Genomic DNA, 23241 nt, shown 5'->3' with positions numbered 1-23241 from the left:
ATGTAAAATCTATTTCATAGGTTCTGTCGTCAGTACACGATCCAGGTGGGACATACCAAAACCCTACCCAATCGCTTGTTCCCCTTGTCCGATGTTGTTTCAAGGTAGTGTACCTTGTCTTTGGTGGTCATCTCATTCCACCGGGCTGCTTTCCATTTACTCCGTTGGACGTAGTACAATTTGACTAGGAGAACAGGACAATATTCCAACCAGTAACCCCGTTCAATACCTTATTTCCCTTGCTAGTCAGAATGAGATTATAGGTAACGAGAGCCCAAATATGAGCCAGTTTTCTTACTAGTAGTATGGTTTGTCATCTTCGCTGTGAATACGGGTCCCGATTATACTGCCTGCCTGTACGAAAATATTATAAAGAGCGGCGGAAACCTGTCACATGTTAGATGTATAAAGAACTACTAGTGCAATAAGAAGGGTAGCTGCCAGATCGATCCGATACTTCCTACCAGTGAGTGTTCGTTGGTTATGCGACTGAGCTACAGTCATGATCAGTTTCAGACCTATTGGTAGTAAGGGGTTAGTCCGGGCGTACCTGAGCGAGCGGCAGGTTGTTGATGATGATGAATAATACGTTGGCCGGAATAGTGAGCAGATTAGTATTGAGTGTGCTGAAACCGATATTACGCAGTGTCAACGTGAGATAATTAGATGGAGGATATCTAAAACTGAAGTCAATGCCTTTTCATCAAGATACGAGCTGGCGAAGCGTACCCAGGAATATATACGCCTATACCAATGAAGTGTAAGCCCCAGTTGTCATAATCTTTTATGGAAGCCCAAAAGTCGGATAGTCTCGGTGCCTGGCGGTTGTGCATATCTCCTTTGGAAGGATCGTCCCTGAATCGACAGGTGAGCGCCAAGAGTGGCGCTATTGAAGCACACACACCTCAATATACGATTAACCATGATAATTTCTTCTTTTTCTGTAAACCATCCGTTCTTTCCTCGCGGGATTCCTTTTGTTTGAGTAGGGCTAGGAGGTAGCCAAAAGAACGAGAAGATGCCAATTGCGGCCGTCATGGCACCTTCGATCAGGAACAAGTACCGGCAGCCTTCCCATCCATGGATTCCACTAATCACGCGTAATTAATCGCAGGCGGACAGACATGGAATGGGATAGAAGCACACCTCATTCGTAGGATCCCGTAACCAATCAGGGCGCCAGAAATATTGGCCAGAGTGTAAGAGGTCCAAAAGAATGAAAGGCGGACTGGAAGTTCACTTCCAGTGCAGAAGTAAGATAGGAATAGGTCCATATCTATGTGAAGAAGATAATATATTAGAAATATTGCTACAATAGGTGGTGCTTCTCTTGCCTGGGATGAACCCGCCTTCAAGTAGTCCGAGCAAGCAACAGGTAGCGAAAAATCCACCACGGCCTTTTAGTGTGCATTGTAGCATAGCGATGACCGACCATGCCACCCTATAAAGTTACTAATTAGTTGGTTAGATAAAAAGGTTAGGTGTTTGCATACAACTGAATTGGAAGCCATACATCCGGCCCAAGTCGCTTGGAGACTAATTGAGAAGGAAGTTCGGCACATAAATGATAGTAGAAAGATCTATGATGAGCAATGAATATAGGAGACAAAAAGTGGATTGAGAGGAGTCAACTATCATTTGCCCATTGTTAAAGTCGTTAGTAATCATCCCAAGATCTTTTAAAAGGTTATCTGAAAGGGCTGCAGAAATGTTGCCTATAAGGCCAAAAAGATGTTAAGGCCCTTCAATGAAAATGTTAGAAAGTTTGCATTACCTTGATCAAGTTGTAAAGCAAAGAACATAACACAGACCCATATCATGATCCGTTTATCTACTTTTCGTACTAGACTCCTTTCCTCGGCCTCTGTCCAAGTCGCTTTGGGATCAAATCTTTCGAATACATTAAAATAAACTACACGGAAACAATAGAAAGAGAATAGGGAAGCTCACAGATGTCTACCTTCATATTCCGGGATCGGCTTAAAGTATTTCCCTAACTTAGGATCATCAAATACGTGTTCGCGGCAAAATGTATCGCTGATAGCCCCGGGTGCTTCTTCAACTATGTGAGGTACGTTTGGCTGACTATAAACTCTCTGTTTGTCATCTATAATTGAGCTCGACGCAGTAGTCGGGCTTGGTTTTTGCGTCATGTTGTGAAGGCTACCTAGGGTCGCGAGGAAGATAAAAGGCGAAGAAAAGAATGGCCCAACGGCGATAAGGTTGCACCAGAGCTATAACCTTTATAAAACTTTGCCTATCTCGATAGACATCGCTGTGCCTGCTTTAGTTGGCGACATTGTTGGGCAGGGGAGCATAAGATGGTGTGCTCTGCTCGAATTTCTCATACCGGTACTTTGCGAAGCCAGAACTCCAGTACCTACGGTGAAGTAAAGTCGTCGGGGAGTGCCAATTCAAAGAAGTTTATTGATTCGAACCTAGAAATGCTAGTAAAGATAGCGCGGACGGTGCAATTCAAGATGCAGATGGCGCAAGCAGCGTAACGCGGGCGGATGAAATCTAGACTAATATAGAATTTTAGAAGCCTAATCTGGGCAGACTTACGTTACACGATACATTCGTGCGAAAATAATTGCTCTCGAGTCGGCCGAGACTTTACTAAGAATGCCGTCGGAATATGGGGAAGTGCATTTATCTCAGGGGGGGGGACCACCTTCAGTGGGAGTTATACCAACACTGCCCGCTGTTTTAATCATGTAAGTTTGCTGAGGTTCGGGAAAAATATGTTAGATGCCATTTAAAGATCATCTAACCGCGCTATTTATGAGATAGCTTGAACTATTAGCCTAGGTGTAACCTCTGCACTGACTCCGAGCGGGGTAAATGCGGCACTCTTACAACGCAAGCAGCCAGAAATTTCAATCAATAAGTCCAACGACTATAATCTAACGGACCAAGATCCTACAGATTTGTTAATAGGTGCAATCTGTTATTCAGCAAAGCGAAAATATGAATGAATCCCCATGATGCAAAATAAAACATTTTCAGTGAACAAAGACAAAGTCTAGTGATGGCATCGTAAGTATATATCCAAACTGGACGTTGGAAGCGGTTACTAACCTAGCCGTTTATTGCCTTTATCAGTTGTAGTCTCCAGATAGTGTGCCCGCTCCTCTGTGCTCATCGTGTTCCATCGAGCAGCCTTCCATTTATTGCGTTGAATGTAATAAAGTTTCACTAGTTGAAACAGAACGATGTTCCATACGGCTACGCCCACTAGGACTTTGTTCCCCTTGCTGTGTACGACAGAGCAGTCAAACGCCATTTGCGAGGATGGGGAAATTAAACCCACTGATAGAACGGTTTGTCGTTATCATTGTATATATGTGTGGAAACGATATTTCCTGCCTGGACAAATATGTTATACAACGCAGCAGAGACCTAGATGTAGTTCAAGCGAGGTCAGTACGGGGTTCCTCGAAAACAAATGAAAACACTTACCGTCCGTGTCCTGACTGTATTTGAATTTTGACTATTCCATCCAACAAGGATAGGATGGGCATATGGATAACCAAGCAGCAAAGTCAGCAACGCATAGCGAGTCCAAGGATTGGTCTCGTCAGGAAGAACGGCTAGCGCGATGAGAAGCGGCAACTGCCACACGTTTCCAAAGCTAGCAACGGTGGAACGTTCTTTGGTAATGCGGCTGAGCTGCGATGCTTTGAGTGTCCATCACGGCCAGGTTTGAATTTATGATACATACCTGAGTCAGGAGGAAATTATTAATCATGAATAAAACACTAGAAGGTATTGTGAGAAGGTTCGTATTGAAGGTGTTGAACCCCAAGTTACGGAGCGTCAGCGTCAAATATGCAGTCGGCGGGGCACTAGAAATGGAAACCAGTCAGTCTCAGGATTTGAATGTTTTCAGTAATATGATCACTTACGGTGGAATATATGCGCAAAGTCCAATAAGATATAAACCCCAGTTATCGTAATCTTTGATCGATGCCCAAAAGTCGGACAAGTGCAAGGCCTGCCGATTATGCATATCTCCCTTTGAGGGGTCATCCCTGTTCTCATGTTAATCGTATGAATTCGCGAATGCAAGATTGGTCCTTACCGAAGGATACGATTGACCATGATAACTTCCTCCCGATCGGTAAACCAACCATTTTTACCTCTAAGAATTCCCTTCGTTTGGGTAGGGCTAGGAGGAAGCCAGAAAAACGAAAATAAACCGATCGCGGCGGTCATGGCACCTTCAATGAGAAATAGGTAACGCCAGCCTTCCCAACCGTGTATGCCGCTGTTCGCAATTTTAGCAATAAGATTCTACAGAAAAGTAGATTGGACTTACCGCATTCGCAATATTCCATACCCGAGTAACGCGCCGGAGATATTGGTAAATGTGAGAGCCATCCAAAAGAACGAAAGGCGAACAGGCAATTCGTTCCCTTTATAGAAATAAGACAGGAATAAAATCATGTCTACAGAAATCGATAATGAACACTACATTTTTCAAGTCCGGTGACGGTCAACTCACCTGGAATAAAACCGCCTTCCAAGAGGCCAAGTAAACATCGGGTGGCAAAGAAGCTTCCGCGGCCATTAAGTCGACATTGCGACATGGCTACGATAGACCATGAGACTCTATAACAATCTCAGATGCGACATATACCCATAAAAAGAGGGATACTGACAACTGGATAGGTAGCCATACATCCGGTCCGAGGCGTTTCGATACCAGTTGGGACGGAAGCTCGGCGCACATGAAAGATAAGTAGAAGATCTGATAGTAGAAGGTGATAAGGGACTGGATTTTCTTTGTATAAAGTTTGCCTACCATTTGGCCATTATTATAATCGTTTGTGTTGAGTCCAAGATCTTTCAGTAAGTTATCGGAAAGGGCAGCGGAGATGTTTCCTGAGATAGGTTTACATTTTTAAAAGTCCAAAAGTCCAAACCTATTATTACGCACCTCGATCCAATTGCAAGGCAAAGAACATTACACAGCACCATACCATGATCAGCTTGTCAACTTTGCGGACCAAGTGTCTTTCTTCGGCTTCTGTCCAGGTTGCTTTGGGGTCAAACCTATGAGAATTACATGCTTATCATATACTGTCTGGTCGGAAATGAGTAGACGCACCGATGCATTCCTTCATATTCAGCGATAGGAACGAAGTACTTTCCCAACGTTGGGTCGTCGAAGATATGTTGTTGATTGAGCGTGCTACTCATGGTTCCAGGAACCTCTCCTCCATCGTAAGGATTCTTTGAATCAAGTGTCCCAGTATTTTTACCTTCCAAACTCGATCCCGAGATGGAAGCGGGAGCTGAGGCTCGCGTCATTGTCGGAAGGCCGTTGGAGACCAGTCGACAAACTGGAACAGCCAGGGAGGGAACGAATGCGAACAGATAGCTATCCTTGAGCCAGAATGCTTTAATGGGAGGTGGTGCTCCATGGGCAAAGAACCCGGCGTGCCTGTAATGCCTGACGACATAATCCGTCTAGCGAGAAGAGAATGGTGTGCTTAGTCCTAATCAAGATATCGGATTCCAACGACCGAGACTCCAAGCTATCAAGTAATGTGAGAAATAAATAGAGCGTGTAGAATTCATTATCGTTTTGCCAAGGCACCAATGCGCCGGCAAAGATAGCATGACGGTGCAATTCGACGTGTGGATGGTGCAACCGATGACCATAAGGAAGTGAGCACGTAATCTTCAAGAACCGGCGGGTAGATTCCGGATTAGTCCTTTTCTGTTATGATATGTCGGCAAAAATGCGACTCAAATATGATTAAGCCTCTGTAAACATTGTCCTGTCGATCATATAAATTAGGCTTTTCCGGGAAGACTACTCACAAATTGGTTCAAGGTACTCCATTACTGTGCAACCGGATGGCTCGGGTGAAATTTGCCAATTCAAACAAGCTCAACTTGATAGCCTGTAAATCACACGTAATTTTATTTCACACTGGCAGGAGAACGACTATCGATGATGTACAATTGCAACTATGGCCAAGATATTTGGATCAAAGGCGGTGGACGTTCGGCTAGTTGGAGCTCAATTGAAAATCAGAGAGCGACACGCTAGCACGATCACGTGAGCATTTTTTTTTTTTTTTTTTTGGTACATTTCCATATATAAAACAATACGGGAGCTACATGCGAACTAGGCAAACCGCTCACAAAACAAGAACCGAACCGTGAAAGCTACAACACAAAACGCAGAAGAAGGAAGCACAGGAGGGAAACAGCAGGAGAAAGAGGAAACAACAGAGACAGTAGCACGGTCAGAGAGCAAATGGGAGAGTCGCGTGGCGACATACAGGTGGCTTAAGGCCTAACTCGGGGTAGAGGCCGTAAGGGCGGGAATGAAGTGGCGGCCTTAAGGGCGTATATACTACATGGTTTGAGCGGCTGCCTGCGGGCCTCCTCGTCTTCGGCCTATGCCCGTCTTGGCAATGAACTTTGCGACTGCTTCGAGACCTGCGAGGGAGCCAAACAGTGTGGGATCGTTAATGTTGGTGGAAAACTCACTAAGTATCCCCCTGTGTCCCGCCGTAGCGGGACAGGAGGTGGTTAAATGAAAGATAGTCTCTACCGACTCCCCGCAGGCACACCTGGGATCTACGTCGTGATGGAATTGTGCGTGGTACTCGCCATAATGGCCGTGCCCGGTGAGGTATTGTACGAGGCGGCACTCGATGTCCCTGCCCAATTTGCTTGAGTTAAATATGGGATGTAATTTGAGCGCGGGTGGGCGGGGGATGTAGTATTTCGAGTTTATTCTTGTTTCTGAGTGCTCGTACCATGCTTTCTTCCATGAACGTACGGTTTTGCGTGTTGCCTGTTCTTTCGCCCATGTGATGGTGCGATTGAATAAGGGGGTCGGGGCCACTCTAGCTCCTTCGTTAGCCAAACGATCCGCTCTTTCGTTGCCTTCGACTCCGTTGTGTCCGGGCGTCCATGTGATGTGTATGGATCGTTCTGGATGTCCCTCCACAAATGCCTTGGCGGCGGGGACGAATATTCTGGACGCGTACTGGCACGGATGTCGCGAGAGGTCGGCGATTGATTTAACAGCGGACTGGTTGTCGCAATAGATGCGTATTTTGCGGTAACCTTGGTTTTCGGCTATTTGTTTAGCTTTCATGAACGCTAATAGAATTCCCAGCATTTCTGCATCGTATATGTTGGCTCGCGGTCCAATTCCGATTGACGACGAAGACAAAGTCCTTTTTCCGGCACGTATCACGTAGCCGACGCCGACTTTCCGAATGCCATTGGACACCGCCGCGTGCCCATCTGAGTAGCCAAGAACGCTGGCATGACATTCTTCCAGCACGCTGATTTCGGATAGGATTTTGTCGCGGTATTCGTCACGTTTAAGGCCGTCGGTGGTGTCCTTGATTTTGATTTGATCAGGGAATGGAATGGACGGATTGGATGGGTGGTTGATGTGCGGCGTGACAAACTCGATGTGTGGGTGGCTATGTGATGCAATGAAATGGATGGGGGATTCCAAGTTCTTGGTCTTGTTGTTCCTGTTGCTGTTGAGAGTGGGTGTATGCGTGTCCCATGATTCAGGGAGACGTTTAGCAACTTGGGACAACTTGGGGATGGTTCTGAGCTTGGTTGCGTAATTCATGATGAGCTTCTTGCACGTGATGTGCAGGGGTGGGATGGAGGCTAGGTGTTCAAGACAGGGGATGGGAGTGGTTTTGAAGGCTCCAAGAAGCCATCTCAATCCTTGGTTCTGGACCTTCCTAAGCGGTTCAAGCAACGACTTCTGTCTACGCCCCAGAAACCACAGAGGGGATCCATATGTGAGGATGGGGATGACGCAGGTGATGTATAGGATGCGTGCGTGTTTGATGGTGAGTCCACGCTGTGTGTTGGCTAGCATTCTGAGTCCGGCTATGACAGCTTTGGCTTTGTTAGCGGAATTCAGGATGTGCTCTTTGAACAAGAGCTTCCTATCTAAGAAGAATCCTAGCCAAACGGATACATCCTTGAGGCAGTATGGTGGAGTTCTTGCCATTCAGGGTAAGGTGAAGACTGGGGTTGGAAGAGTGATTAGAGTTGCGATAGAAGTGAATAAGGTCTGACTTATCAATTTCAAATTCAAGGCCAAGTTGGAGAGCTGTGTTGGACACGCGTGTGGCTATCCGCCTCATAGTAGACACATTATACTCATGGGACTTCCCCAAGCCAGTATAGTGAAGTCATCAATATATGCAAAGGATTGCGCGTGTGGGTCTTGTGCAGCAATAAGCAAGGGGGTGGAGTATAAGGAGGATAATATGGGGGATAGTGGAGAACCTTGGGGAATACCCACAGGGGGAAGTGCAATGGGAGGGCAGAGGTGCCCGTCAACCCTGAACTGCGCGGTTCTGTGGCTGAGATATGACTTGAGCCAATTGCAAATCTGGTTGGAGTATCCCATGCGGTCTAAGGTGTATATAAGTCTGCTGTGGTCCATTGTTAAAGTATCCAGAGACGTCAAGGGGTGATGAGACCCTGTGATTTGACTTCCAGTGAGTTTTGATGTCATGGATCATGCAGATCCCTGCATCGGTGCAAGATGTGATATCCCTCCCTCCAAATTGGCTATGAGGGATGAGAGTGTGTTTACCAGCCTCAAAAGTGAGTCGGGTGGTAATGACTTTCTCCAAGAGCTTAGACAGGGTTTCTAATAGGGCAATTGGTCTGTAGTTCTTGGGTAGGGACATGTCTTGGCGACGGGGTTTGGGTATGGGGCAATGACACAGCTTCGCAGCACAGTGGGGGGTATCCAATGTTAAGGCACAGATTGAAGAGTCTGGCAAACAGTGATGTGTCGTACCAGAAAGCCCACTTTAGCAGCCTGTAGTTAGAACCAAAGACCAGGTGATGATTTGTTGGATGTGTTTTTGATGGCGTTAGCAATTTCGTCTACTGATATCTCCTGAAAAGGCCGCTTGGGCATGGCTTTAATCCCAAGTGGTTGTAGGGATATGTGGGATTGACAGTAGGGAAGAATTGTTTGGCTAGGTTTTCGGCTTTGTGGTGTGGGTGCGTGGCTGTGTTGCCGCCGTTGGGGTTTTTGATCGGGGGCAGTAGGGATCGTCTTTTTCCTTGGAACCATTTCAGCGACTCGAAGACCTTGGACGTACGTATTTCAGATAGTATACGGTCACCGTTGTTTTGGCAAGCTCGTCTAATGGCGCCGCGTAGGGTAGCGCGTAGTTGGTCTTGGGTGCGTCCTTCGGGGTTATGTTTAAGGTCGTTGAGGGCGCCTGAGCATTCGGCGTTCCACCAAGGGGATCGGACTGGTCCGCTACCTTTCTTTTTGTTGCCGTCGGGCATCGTTTTCATCGTGGCGGTTGACATCGCTTCCAAGATCGCCCCCGTGATCAAGTCAGCGTCTTCGGCCGTAGTGGGTTCTTCGGGGAGTTCGAATTTCTTGAGGGCGTTGGCATAAGCTTCCACCCATTTGTCCTCCCGCTTGGGGTCGATTTGCCTGTGCGGTGTTTGGACCGCGTCTTCATCAGGCAGGTTTTGATCGGACGGCTGGATCGACCATGTTATGGCCATATGGTCCGATCCGCACGATCTGCCTGTCGAGGGCGTGTCTACTTCCCAGTTGAAGTTAGGCCATGCCTCGACGGCCCTAGGGTTAAGAAAGGTGAGATCAATGATTGAATTGGATTTGGTATTGGGTGCAATGCGTGTGGGGAGGAGGTGGTGTTCATTAGGGTCAGGTTGTTGTACTCAGCGTAGTCCCTAAATTCTCTCTCGGTTTGGTTGGGGTGCCTGTTTTTCCATTTGGAATTATCGAGGGCCCAATCGGGGTGGTGGAGGTTGAAGTCTCCTGTTAGGATGAGTGGGCGTTCGGCTGGGATGATTTGTTCGGTAAGGTGTTGGATTGTTTTGTAGGCGTCTTTTCCGTGTGCGTATGTGTTGATGATGGTGAATTTGTGGTTTTCGAGAGAGACGTCTAGTGCGAGGATATCGCGGTGGATCGGGACGCAGTTGGAGAATTGTGCGTGAATGTGTCGGTTTGCGGATATAGATGGCGACGCTCGGGCCTTGTGCTTCTTCGAAGCCGGGTGGAACGACGCATAGATAATTGGGAGTTGACCGTGCCATAAATATTATGATGATTGGGGTTGGTATTTTTCTGGGAGCCGATGCGGCCCCACCATATGTCCTGAAAGATAATATGTCAAAGTGCGCGTACAGTGGTTCGTTTAGCAGGGCATGCATGCGCGGGTTGCATCCTGCCACGTTGAGTTGGATGATGTGTCTTTCAGTCATTGCGGACCGATGACCGGTTTGCAATTAATTGCGTGATAGGGCGGCGGAATTCGGACATTTTGGGGCATTCGGTGGTGTTGAATCGGTGTCCGTGAAGACTGCAAGATGTGCAGTAAACGCACTCGCATGGGTTCCCTTTGCCTTCGCGGATGCATCGGGGGCAGTTGTCTGCGTTGTGTTCGTCGGTCGAGTGGTTGTTGCGTCCGCATTTGTGGCAGCGGGGTTTCTTGGTTCGGCATTGACGTTCGGTGTGTCCGTAGCGAACGCATTTAGTGCAGGTTTGCAGTAGGGGTTTGGGGTTAAACTTCTTGATTTCGCATTTCCTGCCGTAGATGAACAGGTTGGGTGAGCTCATTAGACGGGCCGAGGTGAGACCTCCTGCGTCTTCAAATGCGAACGAAACGGTGGAGGCATGGCGTCCCTCGGCTTGTAATCGCGCGGGGTCTGCTAGCCAGTCGGGTGCGAGGGTAAGTTTGACTGAGCCAAATTTGGCGGAGTCAGGGAAGGCTTCGTTGAGGAGCTGAGTTAGCTCCTCGCGGTTGCGCATGCGTTGGAGAGAGCCGCCCATCCCGGTGGGGACGTTGGTGACGACTAGTCTGCTCCAAGGGACCTCAGGTCCGAATTCGTACTCAGGGAGTCGTAGACGATCCATGAGCAGTGGGATGGCGTTTTCAATCGCCGTGACGGAGACATTATTGGAGAAGGAAAGGTGAAGGCTTGCCTTTAGTGACCACCGGACTCTTGTGAGTCTGCCCTTGCCGAGGTTGCGGTTTGCGGCATCAAGGCATTCTCGCATGGCCACGAATATGCTTTCGGGGTTTGGTTGGGTGACGGGTAGAGTTTTGAAACGAACAACAAAATTCTTGTCGTCGCTCTGTGCGGGCGCCGGTTTGGCGATATCCCTCTTGATAGCAGCGGCAATGTTAGAGGCTTTGACCTCCGGGGCTTTGGCTGGCGCCTTTGCCGCGACATTGGCAAAGCTTGGACGCGTTTGTGAGGAGTTGACGGTTGGGGCGGGACTTGGGTTAGTTGTGTGTTTGTTTCTAGACGTGCTCGTTTGTGCAGTGTGTACCTGCGGCGATTTGCCTTCGAGTTTGTCTAGTCGGGACTTGATATCGTCGAGCTGCCCCATCTTGGTTAAAATCGCCTGGAGCATGGCTTGAGTGGGATCGGTAGTGGCTGAGTGTGTTGGTGCTGGTGGGTTTGTGTAGCCTCCCCACTCGCCTGGTTTGGCGTCGGTTCCCCAGCAGATTTCGGTGGTTAGGGGGTTAGGTTGGTTCGGGCCGGGTTCGGGTTCGCCCATGTATGTGTCTTCCTCTTCGTCTTGCTTCATCGGTGATTCCGGACGACTTGGTCCTGCTTCCGTGCCGTTGTAAAGCGCGTTTTCGGCGATTGAAGAGATTTGGTTGCCTAGTTTTTCGATTTTTTGAATGAATGCGTTCGTGCTGCTCTTTTCTTCGTCGGTATCGTCATATAGTTGTCTGTTCTCGATGATGTGGCGATGGCTTGGTTGGTGATGGTGTAGTACTTGATGCAGCGTTCGAGAGCTTCGTTGTCGGGGTAGCCTCCAGCCTCGAGGCGTTTAAACCAGTGTAGCTCTTGGCTGCTGAAAACCCAGTCTTCCATGGGGGTGACTTGTCTTTCGGTGGGTCTCGTGCGGTTTCGGGTGGGGGTGGTTGATCCTGGCCTAGATACGGCCTTCTCTTCAACGTATGTGATTTTGGGAGGGCTAGAGGAGGGTTCATCGTCCAACGTATATTCCGTGAGTTGCGCCAGCGCCGCGCCGGCATCTCTAACCTGTTCTGACTCTTGTGAGGAGCTGATGACCAGTGTGATGCCTGCGTTTGCGACGCCAGAGCTTCTCGGCGGGCTTGCGACGAGAGGAACAGTGGGGGGTGGGCTAAGGGTATAGTCCGATATGCGGTCAGTTTCGGCTAGCGCGCTAGCGACTGCCTCTTGTGTGCCTCCGCTAGGGATGGCAGAGAATGGATTTTTGTATACAGGCTTACGGTTAGGGACATTGGCTATTTTCTGGGTTTTTTGTCGGAATCATCGGATGCGTAAATAGATATGGAGTCATTAGAGTCGTTGTTTTTGGGTTTTTTGATGACTTTTCTAACAGTCGGGTAATCAGAAGCAATATCATGTTCGTGTATGCCAGTCAAATCAGAGGTAGAGCGAGTAGAACGACGCAAAATGTTCGAAAAGCGCGAGCTAATGCCTTTGCCCTTGGGCTCAGGATTGTCGGTCATGGTCGCCGACGTCGTCACGTGACTTACCGTTAGGAACATGCTAGTACTGTTTGGTCATCTAGTCCCCGATGACCGAGCCCTCCCCGACTCCTTCCTAAGCTAGCCTCAATGACTCGATTTCGACCGGCTTCTTCTGTCTTCGACGCCGGCACTGCTGTGATATATAGTCGTGTTCAATGAAGATTTATTTTACCATTAATTGTTTTATTCGAGCATTCTATTGTACAACTCGGTGTTGAAGGTAAGGAGGCCAACTACATCTCTGTCTGATGTTATATGCGCAACTTACACTACATTATGCAGTATTAGTACGATTCTGTCTATGCCTGCTACCATGAAACGCACTCTCAGTCGTCCTTGTGGAGACTCCCAACCGCAAAAGCAAGCCAAACATGCTGGCCCGGCTTTTGATGCAGTTCCAACTGAGACCAATCCACTCTGGATCGACAACAGTGAGCATTCGTTGCCAGGGAGTAGAATTTGATCTGGTCCTATGCCTGATCTTCTTGCGCGTGAGCTCACCAAGCCATGCCATCCTGCTAGTGATGATGCACTGCGTCAAGACAACGCATACTATCATTGCATAGCAAGCTCTGTGTGCGGATGGACGCTCAAAGCTTGGGACAGAAATCTGCCCCGCATCTACAAGCATGCAGGACGATGTCGGGCACTTTGTAACTGGAGACCAGCGCTCTTCCAGAGAGCCAAATCCGCCTTGGCTAGCATGGCACCCGGCGGGTTTGGAGAACCTGATGCAAATGTGCAAGATCATAGTAGCCCAAATGATCTTACAGCCTTGCATGAACTCCCAGCCCCCAACCCCTTCTTGAGCTATAGCTGTCCTAGACGTCTGTAAGGACGTCAAGGGGGTTGGCGCTTGCGGCCAGATGTATCTAAGTGGAGAACCGCATAAGGCGGCGGCAAGCTATCCTACGACAACGACCAGCTATACTACGGTGATCAAGGCCGTAAGGGCAATGACCAACTATGTAACTACAGCAAGAGAGCCGCTTAAGGCGGTGTGGACTAAGTAGCTAAGTGGGTTACTGGGCTTAAGGCCCTTGTACAGTGATGGGGATGCGACAAGAGGTAATCGACCTGGGTGTTACCATGGTCGGTTGGCCTCCTTTATATTCTACAGAGTGACTAGTTACAAATACATCATATCCAATATGTAATCCAATAAGAACCCCGTTCCGCAGTCGGCCTTACTCATGCATACGTGTCACTGACGTGTCATAGTGATGTCATCAGGTGGAGGTGGCTACGTGTGCTGAGGTAAGCGCGGAAGGGGACGTGGCTTGGCGCTTAGCGTATGATATAAGCGCCGAAGTCACGTGATTGAAAATGTTGTCCGTTTGTCTTCGTTTAAATTCGAGAAAATGGGAATAAATTCCCTGGTATCGAGTGTGTCTACGACACTGCCCCCCCTCTAAGGACCTTGGCAGCGCCGAGGGCCTTTTTTCTCATCTCTTCCTCATATTTTTTCAAAATTTTCCCCGCATTTTTGAGGTTCTCTCGGGGCTCCCACGTGTTCTCCTCCGGTCCGTAGCCCTTCCATTTGACCCTGAAGAACCATTTTCCGTCTCTTTCCTCCATGTCTGTTATCCCTTCTACTTCGTATTCCTCTTCCCCGTCCACAGTGACTGGAGGGGGACAATTTTCAAAGGTACGCTTTTTGTCCCTCTTGACCTTAGATAAGAGTCCCACATAGAAGACATTGTGAATCCGCATGGTTGGGGGGAGTTCTAAGCGGTAAGCTTGGTCGGAGATTTTCTCAATAACCTTGAAGGGTCCCAGACGTTGTTCCGTTAGTTTGGGACTTAGTGTTTTAAGGTTAACGTTTTTGGCGTCCAACCAGGCTTCTTCTCCAATCTCGAATTCCGTTGGGCTTCCTTCTCCTCCGATTGTCATCCTTTGTTTGGACTGTCGGAGGGCTGACTCCACCTCCTTCCATTGTGCCTCCATTGTTTGGGCAAGGTCGTCTGCCTCCGGGACATCTGTTGGTACGCTTGACGGAGTTAAGGTAGGTTCCCAGCCGTACAGAGCTTTAAAGGGAGTTTTGCCCGTGCTGCTATGTACCGCGTTATTGTATGCAAACTCCGCCATCGGAAGCCATTTGGTCCAGTCCCTTTGGTTGACTCCTGAGTATGCTCTAAGGAAGTGTTCAATGGAGGGGTTTACTTGTTCCGTTTGGCCGTCGCTCTGAGGGTGGTATGCCAATGAGAAGTGCGGGTCAATCCCAAGGCGTTTGTAAAGAGCCCGTAAGAATTTGTTATTGAAGACCCTTCCTCTATCCAATACTGTTTTTTCCGGCATTCCATGGCGTTTCCATACGTGTTCCAGGAACAACTCCGCTAGCTTGGGTGCTCTCAGCTTTTTGGAGCATTTGACAAAGATCCCATATTTGGTGAAGCTGTCTACTATGACCAGGATGGAGTTGTTGCTTCCGTCCTTTGGTAAATCTACAATCATGTCATAAGAAACGTGTTGCCACGGCCTGGATGGGAGTTTGAGTGGCTGTGGGGGGATGGAAGCGTATTTTGGTTTCCAGATCCGTTGGCAAGTTTCACAGGAATCCACGTGCCAGTATGTATCTGCTCGGATGCCTGGCCAATAGTAGTTGCGTGAGACTAGTTCTAGGGTACGCTGCCTGCCAGGGTGCCCTGCCAAGGGACTATCGTGGAATATCCGTAGGAGATCCGTCCTCAAAGAGCCCACATCTGGGACCACAATACGTCCTTGGTAGAACAATAGACCTGCCTCCATTTCGTAATCCTTAAATGCGCGTTTGATAGAAGGTGGGGCTTTGGACTCGTTTTGTAGGAACTGTAGGATTTCTTCCAAAGACTTGTCCTGATCGAGTGACGATTCAATCTGGCGTTGTAATTCCTTCTCTGGCGTAACTAAGGCTACGTTTGCAAATATGGGTTCCGGGAGCATGGTTTGGTCAGCGGGTGGAATATCGGCGTGATCAGAACGGCGTGAGAGGGCATCGGGTTTTCCTGACTGCTTTCCCGGGCGGTAAACAATTTGGAAGTTGTAGCCTGCTAACAGTAGGTGCCATCTTGCGTGTTGACGGTTGAATGTCCGGGACTCCTTCCAATATTCCAGGTTGCGGTGGTCAGTGAACACAGTGATAGGGTGAACGGTTCCTTCCAAGAAGATACGCCAATACTTGAAGGAGCGGATGATGGCTAGCAGCTCCTTGTCATGGGTGTCATAGTTCTGTTTGGCGCCCTTGAATGACTCAGATAGGAAGCCAAGAGGATGAAGTTGGCCGTCTTCCTGCCGTTGGCTGAGTATAGCACCTAGGGCTGCGCCGGAAGCGTCTGTCTCCAGAAAATAAGGCTTGGTAGGGTCAGCGTGACGGAGTACGGGGGCGTTGGTTATGGCGTCCTTCAGCCCTTGGAATGCTTCCTGTTCCTTTGTGTTCCATTTCCAAGGCGTATCCTTCTTGACTAGGTTATGTAGCGGCCTAGCCACATGGCTGAAGTTGGCAACAAATCGGCGGAGGAAATTGGCGAAGCCTAGGAACAATTGGACTTCCTTGACTTTAGTGGGCACCGGCCATTCTTGTACTGCCTGGATCTTGAGTTTATCCAGACTAAACCCCTTATCGGATACAATAATCCCAAGGTATTCCACAGAGGTAACGTGGAAAGTACATTTAGACGCTTTGCAGAACAGCTGATTTTCCATTAGACGCCGTAAGACTTCATGAACGTGTTGTGTGTGTGATGCGTCATCCTTTGAGTAGATCAGGATGTCATTGAGGTAAATGATGACGCATACATCTAACAGGTCTTTAAACAACTCGTTCATAAAATGTTGAAAGGCGGCGGGAGCGTTGGTGAGGCCAAATGTCATGACTAAGGATTCGTACAAGCCATACTTGGTGCGGAACGCAGTTTTCCATTCATTGCCCTCCTTAACTTGGACATTGTTGTACCCCCATCTTAGGTCTAGCTTGGTGAAGATTTTGGCGCCACGGAGTTGGGCCATAAGATCATTGGGACGGGGTAGCGGGTACACGTTTTTCTTTGTCCGGTTGTTGAGGCGACGGTAATCAACGACCAAGCAACGGGAACCATCCTTTTTGGGGACAAACATCACGGGGGAACTGATGGAAGACTTGCTCGGGCGGATCTTCCCTGCTTTCAACTCATCCCTAAGCCAGTCCTTGAGCGTGGCAGACTCAGCGTCTGTCATACTATAAAGGGGAGAATTGAGGGGGCCTTCTTTGGTAAGTTCAATGCCAATATCGTAGTGCCTGTGGGGGGAAGCTTATTGAATTCTTCCTCTCCAAATACCTTGGCGTATTGATGGTACTTGGGGGGTACTCCTTCAAGGGGGTTCTTGTCAGCTTCCTCCTCCTCGGCAATGGCCACGTGTTCCGGTGGGGCATGAGGAAAGGAGAGGGTGCGTTGGTTCCAATCAATTTCTGGGTTGTGGGCGTCTAGCCATTTCAATCCCAAGATGGCGGCGTGAGACCCTGTATTGCAGATAAGGAAGGTCTTGGTCATTTTCTTGCCATCAAGGGAGAAGGTTAGGTTGGCCTTCTTCCAGATTTTGCCTGCCTGGGGGCTCAACCCATCAAGCATAGTAACAGTACGGGGATGAGGGAGATCTATAAGGGGGAGGCGTAATGTCTTGGCAGTGCGTGGGTGGAGGAATGAGGATGTGGCGCCTGAATCAATCAGGACTTCTAATGTTTCCGCTTTTTTCTCTGGTTGAATTGGAATTGTAAAAAGTGGGGCATTTCTATTGATACTATTCGATATGTTACAAAATTCAAAACAACCAGAGTCCTTGGGGTCCTTGCGCGCGGCAGCAGGTACCCTTAGTCTTTTCCCGATTCGGGTCCAGACTCTTCGCCAATTTTGGCGGCTTCCTTTTTGACGCCTTCCTCCTTAGGCGTGGCCTTCCAGCCAGTGCGGCATTCTGCAAACTTATGCCCTGCTTTTCCGCATTTGATGCAGAGGCCTTCAGCCCTGCGGCGGTTTCGCTCCTCCTCGGAGACAAAATTAGGATCGCTGGATAGGCGCCCTGGTCTCGTGGCCTGTTGGCCAGTACTTGCCCCCCTATTGGGGGTGGTGTTGGAGGTGCCAGACTTATTACCCTTAGGCGGGTGGCTGGCGCGCTCTTCTCGGAGGGCGTTGTCAATGACCAGAGCCGCGTTCTGCAGCTCAAGGAGGGTGGTGGGGCGCCGTTCCCGAGTGGCGAGGAGACGGCTGACCTCCCAGTGGAGGCCACGTGCGAATTGCCCACAAAGGGCGGCGTCGTTCCAGTCCAGGTCCATGGCGATGGTCCTGAACTTAGTGATGTACTCAGCGCAGGTTCCTGTCTGAGTAAGGTTTGTGATCTGCTGCTCAGCAGCTCGTGTGGCATCCGGGTTCCCAAATGCGGCCAGGAATTCCCTCTTAAAATCCTCAACTGTTTGAATGATGGCCCTGTGGGACCCTAGTTGGTCGAGGTGGGGGTGTGCCCAGGCTCCTGCCATGTCCTTCATGTTCATCAGGAGGAATGATAGGACCTCCTGATCGGTTGGGAACATCCGCTGATTGAGGCAGACCCATGCCATCATCCTAGTGAGCCATTGCCTGGACTTGTTTCCAATTTTCCCCGTATAGGCGTCAGGGTGGTCCACCTTGACGGGGGCTTGATAAGCGACTACTGGAGCCGCTGGTTGAGGGGCAAGGGGGGATTGGAGCCTGATAGGCGAAGGTGGAGCGGGAGTATGGACTCTCGGGGGGGCCCGGACAGGGGTTGGTTGGGCAAATGTGAGGGGGGGTTTGGTGGGGTTAGCCCAGGCAATGAGGGGCGCACTAGGCGCTGGAAGAGTGTCGGTTTTGGGTATGGGCCTGGGCGTGGCCTCCACTGCCGGGGGTTTCCGGTCTTCTGGTGTGTGGGGTTGGGGCCCCCCGCTAGCCTTGATTCGAGTGAGGGTTTGGTTGACTGCTCCCATCCAGTCTTGGGCTTCCTTGTTGACTTCCTTGATTTCCTCGAGTTCCCGCTCGAGCCGGATGACTTGGTTTTGCAATCCCAAGAGGAGGGAGATTGCGCGGCTGAGGGATATTTCCCCGTAGACCTCTGGTTGGAGATCTCCTGACTCATTGGCGGTTGCCGGAAGAGCGGGTCCCAGCTCTCCTTGATCGAGAGGGGACGGGGGACGAGCGGTGCTCCGGGAGCAGGTTGCCATCTCATGGGGATATGAGCGGCCTTGGTGGGAAGTGGCGCGTTGGGAAGCGCGAGAGGAAGCGCAAGAGGGGGTGCGGGACGTAATGATGGGCGAGTGGGGGATAGTGGTGCCTGTGACAGGACTTATGGGTCGCTTTATTGTTCTAGCGCTAAGAACTTGCGTCAACCGCCTAGCGTTGGACAGTCCCTATCAACCAATCAACTGCCGTGTGCGGGCGTGATGTGGGACGGGTTTTCTGCAAGCGGGTGGATCTGCTGACTAGTTCCGCTGACAAAAGGTGCGGTGACCGGTGGTACGCGGACAATTAGAATCCGTCTGCCTTATAGCAATTCGGTACTACCTGGGGCCGACGCTAGTTTGATTATTGATAGCGAAAGGCAAGCCCAATCAGGTGATTTCCCTTGTGCTAGTACAGGGGACCTTCTTGTTTGTTGATACTAAGTGGGGTGTGCTTGGTGGGCACGGTTTGCAACCGACTTAAGGTCGATTACCTAGTGTCCTAGACGTCTGTAAGGACGTCGAGGGGGTTGGCGCTTGCGGCCGGATGTATCTAAGTGGAGAACCGCGTAAGGCGGCGGCAAGCTATCCTACGACAACGACCAGCTATACTACGGTGATCAAGGCCGTAAGGGCAATGACCAACTATGTAACTACAGCAAGAGAGCCGCTTAAGGCGGTGTGGACTAAGTAGCTAAGTGGGTTACTGGGCTTAAGGCCCTTGTACAGTGATGGGGATGCGACAAGAGGTAATCAACCTGGGTGTTACCATGGTTGGTTGGCCTCCTTATATATTCTACAGAGTGACTAGTTACAAATACATCATATCCAATATGTAATCCAATAAGAACCCCGTTCCGCAGTTGGCCTTACTCATGCATACGTGTCACTGACGTGTCATAGTGATGTCATCAGGTGGAGGTGGCTACGTGTGCTGAGGTAAGCGCGGAAGGGGACGTGGCTTGGCGCTTAGCGTATGATATAAGCGCCGAAGTCACGTGATTGAAAATGTTGTCCGTTTGTCTTCGTTTAAATTCGAGAAAATGGGAATAAATTCCCTGGTATCGAGTGTGTCTACGACAATAGCCACATGGGAAGCATGACGCTTCAGGACCAACTAAATCACGCAGTTGCTGCACTGATCTGTGCCTCAGGGGCCCTGGCTTGACTTATTGACTATCCAGAGTGGACTCACTACAGCCGGTTACTCAACCCCAACTATACGCCCCCAAAATCAAATTATATTTGTGACCGGATCATTCCTGCCAAGGCTTGACGCGCTGTTCTCCATATGCAAGAGCACCTCCAAGGCAAGACAAACATTAGTTTGTCATTCAATGGGTTGACCGCAGGGCACCTGTTACAACCTCCTTAACTATACCACTGGATTCGGACGATTTTTCTGATTTTTACTATTTTTTACGGACTTCATATCGGTTGTTTTTCGATCACGTGATCTCGGCGCTTATTATGCCGAGATGCCGTGCCGAGATGCCGTGCCAAGGGCGCTTAGGAGAAATCCACGCTTCTGCGCAGCCCGCAGCGCGCTTCTCATTTGTCTTATGTACTTCCTTTCTCACGTGCACAGACCATGTAGATAGTGCGCTCTTGTCTATATACAGCAGGGAAATTGCTTGGAGACCCCAAGTTGATTTTACCTTGTCTCATACCATTGAGGAGGACCTTCAGCCAGCTAAGTAGCCGGCCCCCAGTAGTACAGAAGTTAACCCCTTACTTGCGCTCACCACAACTCCCAGGCCTAAGGCCCCCATTGTCACCAGTAGTTAGTAGAAGTCCACCTTACGTGGCAGTAGTATAGCCTAGTTCAATAGTTAGATAAGCTTTGTCAGTAGTAGTATGGCCGTAAGCGCCCGCCCACTAGCAAGTACCCAACCTTACAGTTGGCGTACAACAGCACCAGCCAGTTTACACAATCCATGTCTGCACCCCTGATTGGCGTACTTTCTTATACCGTGCAGACATCTTCTATGGGTTGCATAACGCAAGCTACATCATTGATTTCTTGGACCAGGCAAGTTGCAATAATTTATTTTGATTTTCTTCTTTGCTGACTGCGCATTTATGCAGGTAATTAAAGAAATTGGGCCGCATTGGATTGCCTCCATTGTATTGGACAATACTGCAACAACCAAGAAGGCGCGACAAGAAGCTTTGGGAAAGTACTTATGGATCCTCAACCTGGCCGACCCAATTCACAAGTTCAACTTGTGCATCCAGGACATCTGTTGAGACCCTATCTGGCAGGAGGTGAGTGTCTCAATGATCATTTTGTTCCATCATTCTTATTTTTTTCACTTTATAGTCACTCAAGCAACTACAAAAGTTGCTCACTCATTTTAAAATGTCAAACTATGCCACTGGTTGACTGAATAATGCTTGTAAGCTTGAAGGAGTTCTACAAAGTCTTCAAAGCATTGGGAATACGCAATTTGCAACAATATACTATGCTGCAACATCTGTACTTGACAACCTCCCTGCACTCTACAGGATATACCAAACTAAAGAGATTGACACTAAGGGGACACCACTACCTAGTGTACGTATATATTTATTCACAATCATTCTTACAGCTCAACCGTATTTGACCTTTAGATTGTTGCTGAAGCACTTGACGAGACAACTGTCACGGCACTCAAGTTCTGACAAGATCTGAAGGAACTTGTCAATATCCTAGAGCCCTTTGCTTGTGCCCTACTATGCCTTGAATCAACCCGTAGTAGCCTATCAGACGTTTACTTCTTTTGGCTGGGAGCGCTTGCAGCATTGGATCATCACTTTAAGTCCCAAAACTGTCTTCTTCTGCCGCAGGATTGGGGCCGTCTCCACTGCATTGCATTGAAGCGTTTCAACAAGGCAATCAATGACGCACCAACTGATGGGTATGTGACGGCGTTCTTCTTAGACCCACGTAAGCATCATATACGCAATATACATGTGTTATTATCCAGCTAATTTTTGTGGTAGGTTATCATGATGTTGCTATTTATGCTTCCTCAAACGCCTGCTCCCGTCAGGCCACTGTTCTGCCTCCGGTTGATTGTCCTCAAACCTCTAATCCACAGCAACTAAACAAGTACATCCTCAATTGTGTTCAAAAGCAGTTATTTGCTATGCTAAAAGCGGAACTGGAGGCTGCCAAGGACATCCCCCATCACCCACTTCATGCGTATAGCCAAGACGCGCTAGTTGCAAAGGAACAACTGCGTGAACAACTTGATTGCTATTACTGGGCTGATCAACAATTTCTTTCACAATATCTTATGCCCAATCAATCCGCTCTCCAATACTGGCGCTCACAAAAGCAGTTTGAACATATGTTTATACTTGCAGTACGTCTTGCTATGTACCCCAATCCATGTATTATCTGACATTTCTCTAGCATTTGGCAGAGAAGCTTTTTTCCATCTTACCAAACTCAATGTGCAACAAATGCGCTGGGTCTAGATTGACCTATCTTTATTCTAAACTGCAAACACGCCTGGATGCAAACAGCATGATCAAACAGATTCAGTTCATGCAATGGGAGTCTCTGGTGGGTTTTCCTGTTCTCTTTTTTTCCTTACACTAACATACACATCCTACAGGTGAATGGTTTGTTTTCAAAGAGACAGGAGAAGAAGCTTCCTGTCCTTTTTCGATTTTCTGATCTTCCTAGCAACTTCCAGCCCAATTGTCAGGCTGACAAAGATGCTAGCAAAATCGCACCCGCACTTGAGGACAAGTGTGGAGATGAATGGCTTGATTGCAGCAGAGCTGCGGCCCCCATTGCTGATACCAGCAATAACAAAGAAGACACAAGATTTGAGGATATTATCAATCTGACTTTGCAAGAGCTACTTGCCCTTTTTTCTAGCTACAACTCATCAATGCACGCCGCTGATTCTGAGTCTCACTTGCCGCACGGTACAAAAGGCTTGGAAGGTGTTAGCAAGGAATCCAAAGGCCCGCAGCGTGCAATTTGGAGGGCAAGAGATATAAATTGGGACTAAACTATGTATTTACATGTATTATTTTTATAAACAGATTGTATGCGCCTTAGATTACGCAAGCCAGGCTCCCCCCAGTTACTGACTTGGTTAGTATTATTACGTAAACACTAGCACTAACTGTGGCGCTGTCAGTAACATTAGTAAGCAAACCTAGCCGCACCCTAGCTAGAGTAAGCAGGCTTGTGGTTACTTGGTGTGATGATTAAGTGATTTGTGCCCTGGCTTGTGTGATGGGTCCATTCTGTCATAACCCATATCTGGAGGGGTTATTACCATATATATCCACTGTCAAAGATATATATAGTATATATGATGCACAGTGATATATTAATAATATAAGTTGCTGGGGGACGTTGCACTCCCCCTGCCCCCCTAGCCGCGGGCCAATGTTAAGGGAGCCCGCGGGCAAGGTCTGAATAATATATTATTATAGAAGAGATTATGTCATCCCCCCCCACCTCAAATCCGTAGTAGTTTAGTATAGTATTTGATAAAGGACTGGAGGGGG

At 48.7% G+C, this 23241-nt stretch overlaps 8 protein-coding genes across 8 annotated transcripts; 1 reads left to right on the top strand and 7 right to left on the bottom strand.

Annotated features, from left to right (window-relative positions):
- Positions 1-416: 416 nt before the first annotated feature.
- Positions 417-1274, bottom strand: RhiXN_07127 (major facilitator superfamily transporter; the record flags this gene model as incomplete). The annotated part of the gene is made up of 5 exons (XM_043326943.1): positions 417-494; positions 551-677; positions 730-855; positions 905-1090; positions 1147-1274. The coding sequence occupies 5 exons, from the start codon at positions 1272-1274 to the stop codon at positions 417-419; spliced, it is 645 nt and encodes a 214-aa protein (XP_043185415.1).
- A 1731-nt stretch (positions 1275-3005) lies between these two features.
- Positions 3006-5316, bottom strand: RhiXN_07126 (major facilitator superfamily transporter; the record flags this gene model as incomplete). Its single annotated transcript, XM_043326942.1, has 13 exons — positions 3006-3025; positions 3082-3257; positions 3314-3402; positions 3463-3672; positions 3725-3848; positions 3909-4034; positions 4085-4270; positions 4322-4451; positions 4508-4614; positions 4665-4753; positions 4808-4887; positions 4943-5058; positions 5114-5316. The coding sequence occupies 13 exons, from the start codon at positions 5314-5316 to the stop codon at positions 3006-3008; spliced, it is 1656 nt and encodes a 551-aa protein (XP_043185414.1).
- A 1057-nt stretch (positions 5317-6373) lies between these two features.
- RhiXN_07125 (ribonuclease H-like protein) lies at positions 6374-8014 on the bottom strand (the record flags this gene model as incomplete). Its single annotated transcript, XM_043326941.1, has 1 exon — positions 6374-8014. One exon carries the CDS (start codon positions 8012-8014, stop codon positions 6374-6376), a length of 1641 nt encoding a protein of 546 aa, XP_043185413.1.
- Positions 8015-8345: 331 nt separating this feature from the next.
- On the bottom strand, positions 8346-8705 carry RhiXN_07124 (Reverse transcriptase (RNA-dependent DNA polymerase); the record flags this gene model as incomplete). The annotated part of the gene is made up of 1 exon (XM_043326940.1): positions 8346-8705. One exon carries the CDS (start codon positions 8703-8705, stop codon positions 8346-8348), a length of 360 nt encoding a protein of 119 aa, XP_043185412.1.
- Positions 8706-8907: 202 nt separating this feature from the next.
- RhiXN_07123 (uncharacterized protein) lies at positions 8908-12524 on the bottom strand (the record flags this gene model as incomplete). Its single annotated transcript, XM_043326939.1, has 6 exons — positions 8908-9625; positions 9727-9952; positions 10395-10595; positions 10648-11753; positions 11801-12303; positions 12393-12524. 6 exons carry the CDS (start codon positions 12522-12524, stop codon positions 8908-8910), a joined length of 2886 nt encoding a protein of 961 aa, XP_043185411.1.
- Positions 12525-13937: 1413 nt separating this feature from the next.
- Positions 13938-17128, bottom strand: RhiXN_07122 (Retrotransposable element Tf2 protein; the record flags this gene model as incomplete). Its single annotated transcript, XM_043326938.1, has 2 exons — positions 13938-16706; positions 16838-17128. 2 exons carry the CDS (start codon positions 17126-17128, stop codon positions 13938-13940), a joined length of 3060 nt encoding a protein of 1019 aa, XP_043185410.1.
- Positions 17129-17367: 239 nt separating this feature from the next.
- Positions 17368-18726, bottom strand: RhiXN_07121 (Retrotransposable element Tf2 protein; the record flags this gene model as incomplete). The annotated part of the gene is made up of 1 exon (XM_043326937.1): positions 17368-18726. One exon carries the CDS (start codon positions 18724-18726, stop codon positions 17368-17370), a length of 1359 nt encoding a protein of 452 aa, XP_043185409.1.
- Positions 18727-20909: 2183 nt separating this feature from the next.
- Positions 20910-22733, top strand: RhiXN_07120 (uncharacterized protein; the record flags this gene model as incomplete). Its single annotated transcript, XM_043326936.1, has 8 exons — positions 20910-20991; positions 21047-21066; positions 21128-21280; positions 21337-21366; positions 21400-21652; positions 21709-22073; positions 22124-22276; positions 22329-22733. 8 exons carry the CDS (start codon positions 20910-20912, stop codon positions 22731-22733), a joined length of 1461 nt encoding a protein of 486 aa, XP_043185408.1.
- Positions 22734-23241: the final 508 nt, after the last annotated feature.

Source organism: Rhizoctonia solani, chromosome 13, assembly GCF_016906535.1.
Source record: "Rhizoctonia solani chromosome 13, complete sequence".
Taxonomy (NCBI): domain Eukaryota; kingdom Fungi; phylum Basidiomycota; class Agaricomycetes; order Cantharellales; family Ceratobasidiaceae; genus Rhizoctonia; species Rhizoctonia solani.
This window is presented reverse-complemented; position numbering and strand designations above follow the sequence as displayed.